General features: G+C 45.5%; 1 protein-coding gene across 1 annotated transcript in view; it reads right to left on the reverse strand.

Moving 5' to 3' along the window:
- The window catches only part of Vps53 (VPS53 subunit of GARP complex), a 118882-nt gene that overhangs the window by 13765 nt on the left and 85658 nt on the right, over positions 1-19459 (reverse strand). Inside the window, 4 exon segments of the mRNA NM_001105813.1 lie at positions 2830-2899; positions 6556-6704; positions 14981-15059; positions 15494-15576. Coding sequence (NP_001099283.1) covers positions 2830-2899; positions 6556-6704; positions 14981-15059; positions 15494-15576 — 381 coding nt within the window.

The following is a 19459-nucleotide window of genomic DNA, read 5'->3' on the forward strand; positions in this document are numbered from 1 at the left end:
TCGCTCTGCCACTTCCGATGGAGAGAATGAGCATTGTGCTCCGGACATGCCAGGGTCGGGATTTCAGAACACCAACTGCTGTAGTCAAGCCCAGCTGGTGTCTGAGTCGTACAACCTCCCAGGGAGTTTTCCAAGACAACATTTTTGACTCGGGCTAGAGCTGGTCAGGCAGACAGCCGAGGGCAAGCTCTGACTAGAAGTCTTCGTGCAGGCTGCATGTGGATAGGTATCAGGGCAAGAGAGCAATGAAACAGAAACAAGGTCATGTTCGGGTCTTTGGAAGTTTACAGTGAGCCGGGCTAGTGTTTAATGCGTCTTACTTATGGGTACTGGTTTTAATTTTTACTAATTTTATTTTGTTTTATTCTGAGATAAGATCTAGCTGTATAGGTTGACCTCAAATTTACAACCCCCTTATCTACCTCAGCTTCCCCAAGGGCTGGAATTATGGGTATATTCCACCATATACAGCTCTGTTTTGTTTAACCCTCACAGCTACTTCATGAGGTGGACCAAGCACTCCTATTTCAGAAGCAGGAAATGGAGGTCCTGTAAAGTACCTATGCACAAACAGATGCAGTATTTGAAGGTTCAGGGTCCAGCCTCTGCTCATATCACAGAGCTCAGAGCCTGAGTGCTCAGTGTCCTGCACTTGCTAACAGAGGGGACAAAATCATACTGCACTTAGATTCAAGAGACTCTTCTATTCACAGATGCTGCTATTGCCTTTGAAACACTCCATGAGTGACTGCAAAGGGACTCCAGTACATGCTTAACCAGCAATCTTCCTGATCCAGGGAAGAGGCCTGGGGTGGGGGAAGTCAACACAGCCAAGGAGCCACAAGGACAAGACACCTCATTGCTTTGTTTGGTACAGGGCAGGATCTATGGAAATGAATTACACAATCTTCTTACATTAGCCTAGGTGTTCACAGGTAGAGTTGAATATGAGTTGTTCTTGATTTGCCTGTGAATGGTTTACACTTTAAGTGGTATTTTCAGAGATTGGAGTAATAAATATTTTTTGTGCCTGCATTTGTGTGTGTGTGTGTGTGTGTGTGTGTGTGTGTGTGTGTGTGTGTGTCTCCCTGGGATAAGGTCCTGCTGACTCAGCCGACTGACTAGCCAGCAAACCCCAGGGATCTTCTTGTTTCCGCCTCCCTTTGCTGGTACACACTACCACTTGTGTGTGTGTGTGTGTGTGTGTGTGTTTTAAAGATTTATTCATTTATTATATATAAGCACACTGTAGCTGTCTTCAGACACACCAGAAGAGGGCATCGGATCTCTTTTTTTTTTTTTTGGTTCTTTTTTTCGGAGCTGGGGACCGAACCCAGGGCCTTGCGCTTCCTAGGTAAGCGCTCTACCACTGAGCTAAATCCCCAGCCCCGGCATCAGATCTCTTTACAGATGGTTATGAGCCATCATGTGGTTGCTGGGAATTGAACTCAGGACCTCTGGAAGAGCAGTCGGGGCTCTTAACCGCTGAGCCATCTCTCCAGCCCCACTTGTGTGTTATTTAAGCTTGCTTTTATTTATGTGTATGTTCTGTTTGTCTATTTGCATGCATGTGTGTAGTGCCTATGAAGAACAGAAGAGGGCATCGGATTCCCCAGAACTGGTGATACAGGAGTTGCGAACTGCTCAGAGTGAGTTTTGGAACCAGAATCCAGGTTTTCTGCAAGAGTAGGAAGTGTCCTTTATTCTTGAATTTTTATGTGGGTGCTTTGTATAGGAATCAAACTCAGACCTACACCCTTGCATGGTGTACTAATTAATTAGTTTTTGTCAACTTGTCACAAACTAGCGTTACTTGAGTTGAGGGAACATCAACTGAGGGATTGCTTCCATCAGGCTGGCCTATGGGTATGTCTGTCCGGAACTTTCTTGATTAATGATTGGTGTGAGAGGGCCCAGACCAACCTGGTGGTCCTGGGTTCTGTAGGAAAGGGATCAAACGGAGCAAGCCATGGAGAGCAAGCCAGTAAGCAGCTTCCTCCATGGACTCTTTTAGTTCCTATCTTAACTCCCTTTGGTGATGAACTGTGTGACCTGTATGAAAATAAACCATTTCTTCCTCAGGTTGCTTTTGGTCAGTGTTTATCATGGAGCAATCTCCTTAATCCCTGTTTTTATTTTTAATATCACTCAATGTGTTTCTTGCACTCAAAGTGCCCAAATTCCAGGTAGTGTGAACAGGTGGGAGACAAACACAAGTGACTTTGTGGTAGTACAGACCTCAGTTCATCAGTGTCCAGGTAACATTAACAAAGTCTTTTTGTTTCTTTAAGACAGGGCCTCACTATATATTGTACATTGGCCTTGAATTCAAAATCGAATTGTCTTAGCCTCCTCTGTGCTGGGATTATGGGTGTGTGCCATCAAGTTTCAGCATAGAGTTTAGATGGGAGAAAGGAGTCCGTCAAGGAGCTTCCTGGGGAGGTGAGTCCAGGCTCTCCCTGCTTGATTTCTCATGTGGGCTCTGCCCAGCCACACCCAGGGCCTCTGCTGTACTGAGAACACTGCCTCTTGTCCCTGCAGCAGCATCCCGTACAGAAACCTGAAGCCTTCACTACTATGCCCCTAAGACAGTTTCCCCAACCTTGTTTTGTACCTTCTGTACACTTAATGAGGATGTGCTTATCTAATTGGTCTGAGACCCATCTGGGCCTTAACATGAGAACCTATCTCAAAAGACAAAACAAAGAAGCAAAAGAAGCCGCCAGGTGACCATGGCTCCCTACAGCAGGGAAAGCAGTCTGGTCTCCTCAGACTTCTAGAGAACGTGTGTTGGATCTCCCACAAGGGCTGAAGGCGAAGCTGCCTTACCTGCTCTGCTCCCACCATGCTGATCGGCTTACACTTGAAGAGGTGGGTGATGAATTTGGGAATGAACGAACTGTGGATAAAAAGTGACAAGTTAGGCTTATTCTCTTCCTAGTAAAGAGCTGCAGAATCTTTTAAAGGTTCTATTCCCTTTCACGAGAAAACAAAGAAGGTGAACACTACTGTCCCTTCTACCACCATTCACTGCCTTTTCTTTCCTTCTACTTTTAGCTCCAGTTTTTGTTTAGGGAAGAATAGCCTTGATGTTCTGAGGAAAGCTTATCCCACCTTAGGCTACAGGGGTGAATTATTTTTGTGGTGCTGGGGATGGAACCCAGGTCCTGGCATATGCCAGACAAGTACTCTACCACTGAGCCACATTCCAGTCCTGTGGAGTGCAAGTCTATTGATCCTCAGCCTGTTCCCCTGCTGACTGGTTTAGGTCCTGCAAGAGGGAATTACTCTGTGCCAGTCTGGAGGGAAGCACCTCATGGCAAGGCTGGCATGAGAGGCTCACATATTGGCTAGGACACTGAGTCTACATAACTGAGTTATATAACTCACCTATGCTTGTCATTCTCCTACCATTCCGAGGGTGTGGCCAATCTCAAAGATAGCAGACTGTACTAGGTCTTAATGAAACCACTGAAACCCTAAAGCAATCACATTCTCTCTTAAAAACAATTATGTATTTTTATTTTAGTGTGTGTGTCTGTGTGTGCATGTAACCATGTGTGCGTGTGCCATGGAGGTTGGAAGGGAGCACTGAAACCCTTGGAGTTGGAGTTACAGCTATTGTGAGCTGCTCCATGTGAGTACTGAGAACTGAACAGGGGACCTCTGAAGGAACAGCCAGTGCTCTTAACTACTAAGCTATCGCTCCAGCCCAAACCACCCACTCTCAAGTCTGCCCTAACTTCCTCTAGATTTGAGGTTTTATGAAAAGTTTAAAATCCATTTTGTGCCAGGTGTGGTGGCACACACCTTTAATCCTAGCACTCAGGAGAGACAGGCTGATCTCTTGTGAGTTCAAGGTCAGCCTGGTCTACATAATAATTTTTATGACATCCAGAGCTACACAGTACAATGATGTCTTGAAAAACAAAACAACAACAAAAAAAAAACAATGCAATAAAAATCCACTTTGCCACCCAAATCCATTTGAGTACCATTTGAGTAGCTGAAAATACCCTATAATAGTGGTACAAGTGAACTACATGGGCAGTTAGGGTATCTTAAAGCAAAACCAAGAAATAACTGCTAAGACAGTAATTCTCTTACCAAGAAACAAAACAATCACATCATTTTCTAGAAACCTGGTGAGCACAAAGGGACAGCCTAGATCAGGTGGGCTGGACTAAGGGATGGCCTAGATCAGGTGGGCTGGACTAAGGGATGGCCTAGATCAGGTGGGCTGGCAATGCTGTTTAGGATGATGGAGAGGGAAAACCCAGCAAATTGGGAAAGGTTTCTGAAAAAGCTTCAAGGCCTGAGTCAGGAAGTCTGTGTTGTAGGGATGTAGCTCGAAAGCTGTGAAGACAGTCGTGTGCATTACTAGCAAGCTCCAGAGTGAGCTGACCAGGGGGTGCCCAGGCCCAGGCCCACAGAGGAAGCATGAAAAGGGGCAGGGTTCCACAGCAGCTGGCTGCTACCGGTCTCCTCCCTCTTGCGTGCTGAGTCCATGCTGTGTCCTTCCTTTCAATCTCACCACATCTCTTCCTACACACTGTAATCACCGAGTGTTAAAGACTTCGGGAGAATTTCATAGAGGCATACTACCTTAGCGGGCGAGAGAAGTCATTTATGAGCCAAACTAGTTTTAAGCAGGAGGGACCTTGGTAAGTCATTAAGAAAGGCTGCTATTAGAGCCAATATAGCCACAGAAGGACCAGCGATTGTGGAGCAGAAAAGGAGGCAGTGGGAAAAGGACCTGAAGTCCAGTGGTCAGATCCAGGTGTGGGCTTCCTGTCTAGAGGAGGTGTCAACAGGAGGCTGTCTGGAAGGGGCTCTTAGAGCTTAACCTCAGCCAAATGAGTAATGGGACTCATCACATGTGCCTGTATAGCTGGTGACGGAAGCTACTTCACACTAGAGTATGCTGTGGCTGGCCCTTGAACTTGCCCTGACTAGTCCATAGTGGGTAGGCTGGGAAACATGGAGAAAACCCAGACACATGTCTTTGCAGAAGAAATCCCAGCAAAGTGATGTGTCATTGCTAAGGGCCACCAGGATGCAAGTGGTGGCTACTGCTCTGGGCTGAGATTTTATAAAGATGAAGGTACCAAGAGTTAAAGCGCAAAACTTTTCCAGATGTGGGTGATGGGCACCCTATTCCCAGATGGCTCAGAGTGAGCTTAGCACTAAAATTAAAAGGCGATGAGAGAATGTGAAGTTGACACTTGGATGGGCTGAGCAATGAACTCCTTATTCACTTTAGCCTTAGCTCAATCGGACCCTTGGGTGCCTACAATGGAGATTTTGAGTCACAGTAAATTTTTACAGAGACACTTGTAGCAGTGGTTACAGGGAATGTCACATGTGATTTATCGGCAATGCTTTTAGCACACACTAATGAGCAACCAGAGAGAGAAGGGAATGTCAGCTCCTGGTCCGTCTGCACAGGCAAACACAAATGCTCTCTGGGGAGTCGGCCCAAGCCTTCCTGATGAGGTTGAAACTGAAGCTAACTCTACAGCTACTCTGTCATTGTTGTTCCTTGGGGGTTTGTTTATGTCAGATGGGGAGAATCTAATTGACTACAAACCAGGAGAGGTCTGGAGAAAAGAGAAACTCAGAATCCTGAGTCACCAGTTGGGACCTGGACGAAAACAATCCAAATACGGTAGCTTGGACAGCACCGACCTTCCTGGAGCAACTTGCCAAACTGTGCATCTGATGATTGGTCAGAGGAGACACTGGCCCTCATCACTGCCTGGCCTCTCGGGAAACAGTGCTGGAGCCAGATGCTGACTGGCAAAGAACCAAGCTGCTTCCTTGCTTTAAAATTCAAGGCCAAAATAGCCACACACGAGGACATGACAGGAAGGCAGGCAACTCAGTGCTTGTTCCTGGTCCCAATTTCTAGTATTTTCCCTGGACATAAGATATTCAGAAGTAGATGATTTCTGGCCACTATAACAAGTCCTGTGGTGGAGGGGGAGGAAGTAAAGGCTCAAAGGTACAACCCTGAGAAGCTTATAATCCAGTCAGAGACAAAATGCACACATGAACTTACTGAAAAGTAAAGGCCTGGGCAAGGAGTGGTTCCAAGGACAAAATTCAGAAGAACAGGATACCCAAATCATTTCTGTTAGCTCTGCCATGGCCGATGACTACTACTATAAGCACACACATGACCTGAAGTGGTTCATTTGCTTTTACCATTATAGCCCTTTGGGGTACAGAAGAATATTAGTTTTCCTGGAGGTCCCAGAATGAGCCCCAATAGAAGATGGGACACCTGGATTTGTGAGCCTGCTGGGAGGCTAAGTAGAGCAGTAAAATAACTTTATTGAGTATGATACCAGAACCATTAATAATCTCCCCAACTCAGAGAGATAGGCCTAGAGAGTGACCTTGGGGTCAACCACAGGTCTGTACTCCATCAGTGTGGTTCCTGAGGGAAATGGTCATGAACAAATGGGTACATGGGCATCTCTGTGCTGCTGCTTGGTTCTCCCGGGAGATTGAAACAGAAAGCGCATCAAGAAAACAGAACTCAAGACTTACTTTGCAAATTTAATGCAGAACTGTGTGAAGTATTTCCGTGTGGAAGCCAGGTTGTCACGGATGATGGGGACATTCTGCTTTATGTGAAGAATAACAGAGGTGACATAAGGGCTCTGGTCACCAACATGCTCCACGTTCTGCCACGGCATCTGAAACAGACAGGATAGAGCCAAGCTTGAGAGCCCCTGCAGGGGAACAGTATTACCTGTTAATAGGAAAGGGGAATTGGGGGATAGAAATTAGGTCACTACTTGGTGCCACAGGGATTGGCATCGTCTGACACAGAGGCTGCTTTTGAGTAAAAATAAGCAAGCCACCTCACCAGTGGCATGGAGTGCAGGCCCCACTCCTCTCCATTGTTCCCACTAATGCTTCAGGCAGCCTCCCCACCTCAGCAAAGGGTATAAAGGGTGCTCACCACATCACCAAGCAGAGGAGTGAGAATGTCTAGGCCCATAGACCCCTTTTCATAGGGATCGCATGTCAGACATCCTGTATATCAGATATTTACATTATAATTCCAACCAGTCGGACAATTACAGTTCTGAAGTAGCAACAAAAATAATGTTATGGTTGGGGGTCCCCACAGCATGAGGAACTGTATTAAGGTGTTACAGCATTAGGAAGGCTGAGAATCACTGCCACAGAGGGACAGCAGCGTCAGGACTGAAGAGGAGGGAGGGATGTTGACTTGCAGGCAGCTGGGCAGCTTGGGAGATTGGGGAGATTTAGTGGCTGCAGTAAATGTGGTGAAGCCCAGAACAAGCTAGAAGAGAATTAACTTATAGACCCTTTTTCAAGTAAACTGGGAGAAGTTTGGGATTTTATTACTGTTATTTATTGGTTTCTTTTTAAAAAAATATTTATTTAATGTATGTGAGTACACTGTAGCTGTCTTCCGACACACCAAAAGGGCATCAGATCCCATTACAGATGGTTGTAAGCCACAGTGGTTGCTGGAATTGAACTCAGGACCTCTGGAAGAGCACAGTCGTAGCTCCTAACTGCTGAGCAATGTCTCCAGCCCATATTTTTGGTTACTTGAGACAGGATCTTGCTTTGTAGTCTAGGCTGGCTTGGAACTTACTATATAGCCCAGGTTAGCCTTAAACATATAACAATTTTCCTGCTTCAGCCCCCTAAGTGCTAGGATGAAAGGGATGAACCACTACACTTAGCTACAAAATAACACCTCCCCAGACCCACAGAAGTAACACTGTGTATTTTCTCATGGGGCCGATGTGATCTCTGACTGGTTAAGAATAAAAATGAGGCTGAGTGTGGTGGTCCGGACGTACCTTTAATCTTAGCACTTGGGAGGCAGAAGCAGGGAACTCTATGAATTGGAGACCAGCCTGGTCTATACAGCTAGTTTCTTTAGAAACTACTTGGGCAATATAGAAAAACCCTGTCTCAAACAAAACCAAACCCCCAAAACAAACAAAATGGAGCTCAAACTTGTATACACCCATAGAAGAATCAAGGAAATGCCCTGGGAGGAAGGAAGAATTTACAGTGTAATAGTTAGTGACTCTGTCTTTTGTGGGTACACAGGAGGGCTGGTGGTTCCCAGCTTGTGTCACCTGTCAGGTGTTCACCCCTGACCCTGTCTTGGAGGAGCCCTGCTGAGCTAGACTTCAAAACCAAACAAGGTTGCCAGTTTAAACTCTTAAGTCAAACAACCCTTAGGCTCCATTCAGATCGGAGTCAGCAGCCCTAAGGTCTTGATGTCTCTCTGGCAAGAAAACACCTCTCTGGGTCTCTCTCTGCAAGAGCAACAGTTCTCTTCATCTCTGAGCCAGCTCCCAACACCCCATCTCCCTCCCCTTTCATTTTACAGAGGAATGAAAAGCCTCAAATCAGGTTTTGAAACGGGTGTGGTGGTGCATGCCTGTGATCGCCAGCATTTGTAGGCTGAAGGAGGTTTGTAAGCTTGAGGCCAGCCAGGACCGTATATACAACATTCTGTCTCTACTAAAACAAACAAACAAAACCCATGTAAACCAACACAGGCTCCAGACAGGAAATGGGATTCTGGGTCAGTAAGACGTCTCAGCAAGTAAAGGCTGCCAACGCTGCTGTCCTGAGTCTGATACCTGGGACCCACATGGTGGGAAGAGAAAAAACTGAATATCGTAAGATGTCCTCTGACTTCCACACATGTACCATGGCACACATGTACATACATACATACATACATACATACATACATACATTTTTTTAAAAAATCTCTAAAAATAGAAGCAATTTCATTTGAAAAATTTATTTAAAGATATTTATGGATCTGCTCACTGATTTATTGGGACAGAACCACACTGTGTTGTCCAGGCTGATCTCATGACTTCTGAGCTTAAGAGTTCTTTCCCACCTCAGCCTCTCCAGTAGCTGGAAGTACAGGCTTGTTTGGCAGTAAAAGAAAAAAAAATAACAAGGCAAAAATAGAAACAATGGAGAAACAGTTAAAGCTCCAACAGAGCTTCCTGTACAATGAGCACTCGGGCTATGTGTAATGTTTTCCTCATTATCTGTTACCTTATTGGAGAAGTATTTCTTCTTCCTCATTTTAAAGATCTGATCCTTCCAAACAATGATTCCCAGTGAACTCACAGGCTGAGGCCAAATTGACAGGTGTTAGATCCACCTTCACCTTCCTCTCCCCAGCTCTGCAACAAGGTTTGGAAGAAGGTGATCTGGGCAAGGGCAAAACCAGGGAACTGGGCAGAGCTTCATGTCCCATGCCAATCAAGAAATAAATGACTAGTGCCTTCCATGTTGGCAGCCCTGGACAGTTCATGATCTCAGCGCAGTTTATAAACAATTATCTAAACATGACAGCTCCTCATTCACAGAAGGTGGGCATCAAGGGAAGTGTGACATGCTGTCACCGGGAATAAAGCAACTCTGATGCAAGGCAGATTGCGGCTGTGTTGCTTTATGTTCTTGTTCACACGCACTGTATGTGTGAAAGGATCCCCTGCTTTAAGTTTCTGCCAGGTACAGCCAACCTGAAAGAAGCACTAGCAAGCACTCATGACTTTAAACCTCTCTCTCTCTCTCTCTCTCTCTCTTTCTCTCTCTCTCTCTCTCTGTGTGTGTGTGTGTGTGTGTGTGCGTGTATGCATGTGCACATGTGTGTAAATGTGTGAGTGGAGGCCAGAGGTCAACCCTGGGTATTGTTTCTAGAGTCTACTTTGTTTGAGACAGGGTCTCTCAAGTCCCAAGGATCTGCCTGCCTCTACTCCCTCAGTGCCACGACCCCTGGCTTGTTACTTAGGAGCTTGGGATGAGGTCATGACCGTCACGTTGCTGACTGCATTATCTCTCTAGTCCCTGATTTTACTTTTTTGTGTTGGGAATGGAACCCCTCTCTTAAGGGAGAAAAACAAGGCTCTGGCTAGGATAAGAAATGATGACATGGTAAGGGACTCAGAATAACTCAAGCAATGTCGAGGTAGAAGGAAGATACAGGATCTACAGCAACTGACAGCAAAGATTGCTACAGTGTGCTCAGAACATAAACGGAGCAGCACTGGCCCAAGGACAGCCTAGGTGAGTCTGAGAAAACCTATGCATCTGTGCTAAGTTGCTTCCTCCTCTCTTCTCCCCCACTACCCCATGTCTTTTCTCTCCCTCCCTGTCTTTCTCTTCCCTTTTCTTCTCTTTTTAAAAAAGATGTTCTTCCTTTATGTGTATGAGTGTGTTGATTGCATGTATGTATGTGTGAGTACTGTGTGTGTGCCTGGTGTCCAGGAGCTAGAGTTACAGGAGGCTGTGAACCCCCAGTAGGGTGCTAGAAACTGAACCCAGGTCCTCTGTAAGACTAGTAAGTGCTAAGCTGCTGGGCCACCATTCTAGCCCCTCTTCTGATTTTGACAAAAGTATTAAGACCATCCAATAAGGGAAAACTGCCCTTTAGCACTCGGGATGGGAAAGCTGGATATCTACACTCAGATAAATGCAGTGAATCCTCACCTCACACCATAAACAAAATTAACTCTAAGTGGATTTAAGACTTACATGTAAGAGCTGAACCTATAAAAAAAAAAATCTCTGAAAAACACCAAGGAGTTAGTTCATCACTAGGTAATCTATTCTGGTTATGACACCAGGAGAACAGGAAAGAACAAAGCTGATCAGCTGGACTTCTGCAATGTAAGAAGACGTCGTGTAGGAAATGAAAAGTCAATCCACAGCATGGGAGCGAGCATAACACAGCTGCTATAGGCTCTAAAAGAACTTTCATCCCTCGGGAGACTGAGGCAGAGCACAGAAAGATTGAGACCAGCCTGAGCTACATAGCAAGACAGTCTAAAAAGCAACACACACACACACACACACACACACACACACACACACACACACACACAAATAGAAGGAGGAAGAGACCATGATGACCTTTTACAACTCAACAATAGAAAGTCAGGTTTACAGCACCAGAATGGTAAGGGTTCAGCCAACATTTCTTTAAAGAGAACAGGCAGACTGCCAACAAGCATGTCAAGAGATGCCTACTGACGCTCTATCTTAGTCTAGCTTAGAATAGCAGTGAGGCCACAAGGAGACACGTCCTCATACCTGTTTGGATGGTCACAATTTTAATACATGCAGAGTAAGTATTGACGTGGAAAGTTTAGATGCTTCTACTGTGCTGGGGAGGAATGTCAAATGGCAGATAATGGGAAACTACGAGACAGCACCTGGAACTGTATACACACGGAAGTTACCATGAGATCCAGCAGTTCCTCTCCTAAGTGTGCACTGAAGAAAACTGAGAACATACACTCACACAGATGTTCACAGCACTGTCCCCACCAGCTGGAAACAATGGAGTATCACTCAGCCATTAAAGGAATGGACTAGAGGCTGCATGGGTAGTTTTAATGGTACAGCACATGCTTGGTATCAGCAAGGTCCTAGATTCAACCCTAGTATTGTTTTAAAAATGGAATGTGTTCAGGTGTGGCAGTACACAACTTTAATCATAGTACTTGGGAGGCAGAGGCGGGTGGATCTCTTGTGTGTTTGAGAGCAGCCTGGGGGTTGGGGACTTAGCTCAGTGGTAGAGCGCTTGCCTAGCAAGCACAAGGCCCTGGGTTTGGTCCCCAGCTCCGAAAAAAAAAAAAAAAAAAAAAAAAAAAAAAAAAAAAGAGAGAGCAGCCTGGTTTACATAGTAAGTTCCAGGTCAGCCAGCACTTCACTGTAAGACCCTATCTGAAAACAAAACCAAACAAAACTCACAAAAACACAGAAAAATCGGGAGTGTGCAGTACTGACACATGGCATACCATGAGTGAACTCTGAAAATACTGTAAAAGCCTAAGAAGTCCAGCAGGATAGGTAATCTGTACAGACAGAAAGTAGCCTAATGGCTGTAAGGACAGAGCATGCTGGGACAGCTGCTGAGAGGTGGGGGCTTCCTTCTAGAGTCATAAAGATGAGACAGCTGGTGGCCCTATGGTCTTGTACATTTACTAAATTGTCTTAATTTAGACACTTTAAGGGTGACATGTACTCTGGGGTTTGCTTTGGTTAGCTTGCCAACTTGCATCCAAGTTCCTGCCCTGACTCCCTCAGTGATGGGGTCAGACCTAAGGTCTGTGAGCCTTTCTTCCCCAAGCTGCTTTTGGTCATGGTGCTCCATTACAGCAATAGGAACCCTAAGACAGGGATTACAGCTCAACTTTTTAAAGGGGAGATATTGGAGCTCACTCTTGTAAAGGCTGTGCTTTCTGGGTAGACAGCAGCAGTTCAAGGAGCATTCTAACTAGAAAGGTCAGAGCGAGGCAGGGCTGGACACCACCAGAAAGCAGTGCATACTCGGTTAAGTTGAACCAGCTCCAAGCTGGGGTCGAGGGTGTTTGCACGGGAGCAGTACAAACCACACAGACAAGGGGTCCAAGGTATTGACAGCAACTTATTAGTTATTCAGCCTTATATGCTAACTGAGAACATCCCAGAGCTTTGGCCTCCCAGGACAATGATGTGACCAGTCTCTGGGCTTCATCTGCCTTATCAAGGAGCCTCCTTCCCTCACCTCAGAACCAGCCCTGGGCTCTGCTGGAAGCCTGCTCCCCATACTCTCACTATTTATGAAATACATCTATTTATTGGCTATTCTGAGTTTTCTTCCAGCACAGATGAACCTGAAGACAGCCTTGCCTGAGTCCAGAGCACTCTAACTTCGTAAGGCAGTAAACAAGATTGGCAGTTTTGACAAACTGACTTTACTAACTTTAAAAACTGCAGCTTCCACTGCAGTCCTGTTTGAACAGCCTCCTCATCACAAATTCCTTCAAGAGAACTGGACCATGTCCTATCCGCCCCTGGTTTCTTGAATGCTGACTGTAGTTGGATTCTGCTTTTCTCCTATGGCCCCAGTCTCCCCTCGCTCACACACAAACCTGCACATTCTGCTCTCATCTCCTGCCTCCACCTACTAGATGAAGCACCTGGGGACAGCACCTATGCCTTTTCCAGGCTTGTAACCCGCAGCACTGTGCTAGGCAGAGTCCAAGATGGGCTAGTTATCCAACAGCAAACAATGATGGATCAGAGACAGAAGTAATCACCATTGCAACGATCTGAAAAGACCCTAGAAGAATCTCTGAAACTGAATGCATGGCTCACGCTGAGTCAGTCAGTGAGCACTGCCATGTTTACTTTAGTCACATGGATCTCATTTTGCTAGAGCTCCAGAAGACTCAGACAAACAGGAATGGCCTTCCAACTGCTATGTTCCCAAACCTATGGTTTTCCCATGATATAAACATAAGACTCTGGGGGTATGGTTGATATTTGCTGGGGTACATCTGGGGAGAGATGGCTGGCGGGGAAGAGGAACTGGAGGGAAGTCTGCCTAATGAACTGACAGTTCATATAAGCAACACCTGGAGTGTTAAACCCACTCCACGTGTTATTTTACAGAAAGAGAGAGAAAAAGATTCCACTCTTCCTTCAGATTTCCAGTGTGAAAATCTTTTGGCAGCTGCACTCCAGGCTGCAGTGTGGCGGGCAGCTCAGAGACGGCAGCTGGAATGGATCACACTCGGGATGCACAGAAGGTTTGCCAGCAGTGAGGGAATAGAGCAGAACCGAGGAAACAGATCCTCACAGCTCCGCTCCACTCCACAGACCAGCCTCAAACTGCCTGCTTACAGTGTGTGGCTGGGGATCCTGACTGGGCACAGGATTGGTCTTGAGAACAGCAGCTGCTTCTCAACTTCCTACTTCACTCCTTAAACCCCAAAGCCAAAGTTTTGGTTTTAATCCTGTTTTTGTTAAACAGTTATAATCTACTATAAAACCAAACTCAGACCAAATGTCTACTTCCTGAGGCGTGGTGTTTCTTGTGTCTAGAGGGGGCAACCTGGGTTTTCTGAGTGCTTGACTGGCATCACTAGGCACTAAATTGCTGTCCACTTGCACAGCTCTGAGGGGCCACAATCAGATGCACTTCACAGAGAGAGATGGGTCTGCATGGGTTTAGTCATCTGTGCAGTGCTCTCAAAAGGAAAACCAGAAAACTTAGGTCTGTCTGATCTGTGTCAAAGTTCCTCCCACGTCCCTGTCATAAATTCTGCTTAGTTTCCCTCAGACAAGTTATTCTTCCAAAACCTGGAAGAGTATTCCAAGAGTCCATGACTAGATAGGTGTTGGCAAGCTTTATCTGGACCAGGTCAACTAGATGATGTTTTTGCTTTGTGGGCTATTAGGTCTCTGCTACAAACCACTAGTTTCTACAGCTACAGCTACAGCCACAGATAGTGCTTGAATGAATGAACATGTTCCACTAAGACTTACAGGAACAAGTGATGGGCCACATTTGGCTGCAAGCTATGGTTGTTGGGCTTAAAAGTCAACAAAGAATTGCCTACTTTCTACTTAATCAATAAACATAAAGTCTTCACTATGGTCTAGACACTTAAGAAATACTTTTTGTTCCTTTTTGAGACAGGACCTTCCTGTGTAGTGCAGGCTGGCCTTGAACTTGAAATCTTTACGCATCAGCTTCTAAATCCTAAGATCACAGGTGTGCCTCACCACACTCCTCAGGAATTTACATTGTTTGGGGAAGAGCAGCATACAGTGAGTGTCAAAAGAGCCATTGACGGCCAAGGGTACATGAAAACCAGAGTCCACAGACTCATCAAAGTGCCTTGCACTGACACCAAAGCTCAGGAAGAGCTGGAACCTCTCAGCGGGCAGGGAGTCTGGAGTCATTGCTGCAGAGTTCACCAAACTGCAGGTTTCATCAGGAGCCAGATGCTGACCCGAGAACTCATCTCCTTCAGACTCACCCCAGGCCCACAAAAGGACCAGCAACCTTCGTAGGTGCCAGGTGAGCCTAGCAGGGTCAGAACGTAACAGGAAGGGCTGTGAGAAAGCACATCAACCACTGGTAGGAGGTCAGCTCCTAAAACCTCACCTTGCTCATGGCAATCAGGGCAGGGTCACAGGCTGCATCTAGATCTTGAACCAACAGCTGAATGCTGCTGGAGATGACACTGCAAAAAAGAAATTGCTGTGGTCATTGCTCCAAAAAGTGATGGGATGCTAGATACCCCACAACCACCCCTCACAGGTGTTTTGAAATGAGTGCAAAATTTTAAAATTTCATTTCTTCATGAAAGGTTTTAATCACTAATAGTGGAAGAGCAGCTGGCTCTTCGTGTCCTGTTTTATCTGGGTGTGTCTCACCCAGTAAGAGCCCGAACTTGTATGTCTACTCCCATAACTACTAACCCTAGACCTTTGTTTAAGTCAGAAAGAGAAGGAAAAGGAGAAGGAGAAAAAGGAGGAGTAAGAGGAGGAAAAGGAGGAGGAGGAGAGGGGCAAGGGGGTGGAGAATGCCCTGGGAACTGTCTTAGTAGAGACTAAAGCACACAGTGCCTGTGAAGAGGAAAGGCTGACCTGCAGCAAGTGCCTGGAAGGTACGTACGTGCTGAATGTGTCCATTTCTCCTGTGAGGTTAATTCGCTCAGTCAGACTCACATCAACTTTTTCTTTGAGTTTTTCTTCTAGCTGTTAGAAAAAGCAGAAGTGTGTTTAATGATTACCCAGAGGTGTGCCACACTACTGAGGCTCACAGACAAGTCTACACACCACATGGACACGTTTAATTCCTACAGGATGAGAGGGAAGACTGGTTGCCCTGACTTCACAGATGAAGACTGCAGTAGCCACCCAAGAAAGTAAGTGACAGGGTCAGATAAGCTTTCTAGAACCCAGATCCTTTGGTACCACTCTGGGCTTACGCATCAACAGCTCACATGGTTTGCCCTCTACAGGCTCATGCTTTGTTTGGTCCCTAGTAGTGGTGCTATTTTGAAGGCTGTGGCGTCTTTATGAGGTAGAAACTAGATGTCAAAAGCTGGTGAGAGCATTTGAAGGTTACAGGAGAGCCCTGCTTCCTGGCCAATAGCCAGGAGGAGTCTCCGCTCATGCCTGCACAGCCAGGAGTAGTACTGCTGCCTTTTCCCAGAGTGGTGGACTACAATAACCTCTTCTCCCTTAAGCTGTATCTATGAAAAGTAACACGCATGGTCTCCCTGCTTACCCCGTGAAATATAGCCTCATCCACCAGTGCTGGGAACTTATAATATAAGTGACAGTAAAATCAGCCAAAACATTTGCTCAGTATTTCTGTGGTTACCACCGTGCCAAAGTGCCAGATGTCTCAGTGGTGAATCAGAAATACATCTTCACCTTGGTCAGCTCAGGGCTTACGGCAGGAGCAGTAAGGTCCTCCAGAGCCATGGAGAGGTGTACAATGATCAGGATCTGTGCACACCTAAAAATGCCCTGGAGACCGATAAATCTAGCACTCTTATTAAGTCAATCACACTCACTCTAAGAAGATTTAAAGTGCTCTTAGAGGGATGGAGAGATGGCTCGCAACACCTACATGGTATTTCAGCACCATGGTAACTCCAGTCCCAGGGGAATCTGTCACCTTCGTTTGGACTCTGCGGGTACTGCGTAAGTGAGGTGCACATACATTACATAGGCACACATACATACCTATTAAAAACTTAAAAACAAAATGTCCTTAAAGGTGTGCAAACAAGAGTAACATGTTTAGAAGGCATCTTATAAATGTAATCTGCCAATTTCACATTTAGAAATGTAATTTCATGAAATAAAGAATGCATGAAGCCATGCAAGGATTCTTGGCAGATTTAATTCTGCCACTACTAAGGGGTGAGGGGCTGTTTAGAGAACTCAATAGTCAGACTCTGCATTTGTAAAGTTCTTCCCAGAAGGGGAAGCCTGGACACCTGTGAGGGGGATGGGACAGTGTGCCACAGGCGCGTGTCACATGCTCCAGGGGCCTCTGTCACTCTAGTGAATACAAATCCTAATTTTGAGCACAGCATGGCTCTTGTCTATCTCTCTGGCCCCACTGCTATCTTTGCCTTGCCTCTGGCATTTACAATTTCAAGGTCTTTGTCTCAGGATTTTCTCAGTCCATACTTCCTCCCTCTATGATGTCTCTGCTCCCCTCCTGACTAGTCCCCCACTTCTTAGCCCTCCCAACTCCTCTCTTGGCATTGGCCTCTCCTCCCACCCTTACCACAGAGTGGCAGGAAACCCTAGCCTGCTTCTCGTTATTTGTTCTCCATCTGCTCTAAGTCTCCAGACAGGAAGATGCCTGTCCTCTCTGCATAGCCCTAGCAGAGGCAGCACATGGAAGTGTCTAGTAAAGCTCTCTTGAAGGGATGACAGAATGAATGAGATACTCAAAACAGGTTGAGAAAGCGAGGTAGTACTGGTATCAAAAGATATCCAAGATAGCCAGGAGTGCTGGCCTGGAATCCCAGCACTCTAGAAGCAGAGTCAGGGAGAACTGCTGTAATCTTAATGCTAGCCTGGGCCAACAAGAATCTGTCAGTTGGGTATGGTACACAAGCTTTTTAATACCAGCACTGGGGAGGCAGAGGTAGAGTTTGAGGCCAGCCTGATCTACAAAGCAAGTCCAAGACAGCCAGGACATCTATGGCTCTGCTATACAGAGAAACCCTGTCTCCACACCCCACCCCCAAAAGGAGGATTTGTCTTAGAGGGAGGGAGTTGGGGGAGAGGGAGAGAGAATGAGAAAGGAGGAAGATGTCTACCATCTAAGTATAAACAAAATAAGGCCACTTTGTTGTAGAATAACACATAGAATCTGAAATATTTTAATTTAAAAAGATAAATGTTCAGAGGACGTGTTAGTAGATGTCCCGCTTGGAAGGAGGAGGCGCTACGCGCATGGCAGCACTGTCTTCCTAACTGCAGCTCTGTGAGAGGTTTGTGGTGGTCTGAAGCCAGGGCAGGACACATGCTAGGTGAGTCCTCGACCACTGAATGCCCTCAGCCCTACAGTAAGTCTGAAGTTCAGAAATATGTCACCCAACCTGTACCCTTAGTTTTCAGTGGAGTTTGGATTCGTTGTAAAATTTTCTTGCCTAGAGGCTGGAGAGATGGCTCAGTGGTTAAGAGCACTGACTGTTCTTCCTGAGGTCCTGAGCTCAAGTCCCAGTAACCACATTGTAGTGGCTCACAACCACCTGTAATGGGATCCAATGCCCTCTTTTGGTGTGTCTGAAGTCAGCTACAGTGTTTGTGTGTGTGTGTGTGTGTGTGTGTGTGTGTGTGTGTGTGTGTGTATACATATACATATATCTTAAAATTCTTTTTCTTGCCTAAAAAGTCATAATTCCTAAACACTCCAATGTATACTGGTGAGCAGGACTTCGTTTTGAGGGTACAATTCAATCCACTACAATTTCTGAGTCAATGATGACTTTGTCTTGGATTGAATACTTTTTAAAGTTCACTTTTTAAAAACTATTTTATTATTTTATAGATATGTTGTTTTGCTTGCATGTATATCTGTGCACTACAAGAGTGCCTGGTGCTTGTAGGCCAGAAAAGGCAACCAATTCCTTAGAAATGGAGTTACAGACAGTTGTAAGTTGCTATGTAGGTGCTGAGAATTGAACCTGGGTCCTCTGGAAGAGCAACCAGTGCTCTTAACTGCTGAGCATGTCTCCAGCCCACATTATGTTTTGAGACAAGGTCTCTAGTCCAGGCTGGCCTTAAGCTCTCTACGTAGCTGAAGGAGACCCTGAACTTCTGGGTATCCTCTTTCCCCTCTCAAAGACTGGGATTTCAGTACAGATGAGCATCACCATACCCAGATTACATGAAGCTAGCGGTAAAACCAGGGCTTCATGCATGCGAGGCAGGGCTGGACCAACTGTGTTGATCCTTAGCCACCCGACCCCTCAGCCGGGAATCAGTCATTTCCAGGAATCTGTTTCTTTAAAGGAACATGGTGCTCAGACATTTTATAGGTGGCTCAGACTGCACTCACTTTAATAATTTTAGATGTTTTTATTAAATTAAAAAAATGGCTTTAAAGTCATCAAAATGGTCTCTGGCTTACTAATACATCTAAAGCTTCTAAGAATCTGTTCTAGAAATACAAAACTTTTAAGATACTATATTTAGAAAGATGTTTTTGTAAGATTACTTGTAGAAGCAAAACTTTAAAGCAGTATAAATAATTACCAGCACTATTATTAAATATCCACTAATCCTCTAATGGAAATACTATAAATCCATAAACAGTAGTAATAATAATAAGATATTTTAGTAACAGGAGAATGCTAAGGCACCAACACTAACAATAAAAGGATATAAAAGTGAACTACGATAACTTCATACAAAACTATGTTTATAAAACGACCCAAGCTGCTAATGGGATTATTTGAGGATGGTAGTATTAGGAGTAGGCTGTGTGTGTGTGTGTGTGTGTGTGTGTGTGTGTGTGTGTGTGTGTGTGTGTGTGTGGTATGTGTATATGTGTGTGTGTGTGGTATGTGTATATGTGTGTGTGTTATGTGTATACGTGTGTGTG

Source organism: Rattus norvegicus, chromosome 10 (genome assembly GCF_021556685.1).
Source record: "Rattus norvegicus strain SHRSP/BbbUtx chromosome 10, alternate assembly SHRSP_T2T, whole genome shotgun sequence".
In the NCBI taxonomy this organism is placed as follows: domain Eukaryota; kingdom Metazoa; phylum Chordata; class Mammalia; order Rodentia; family Muridae; genus Rattus; species Rattus norvegicus.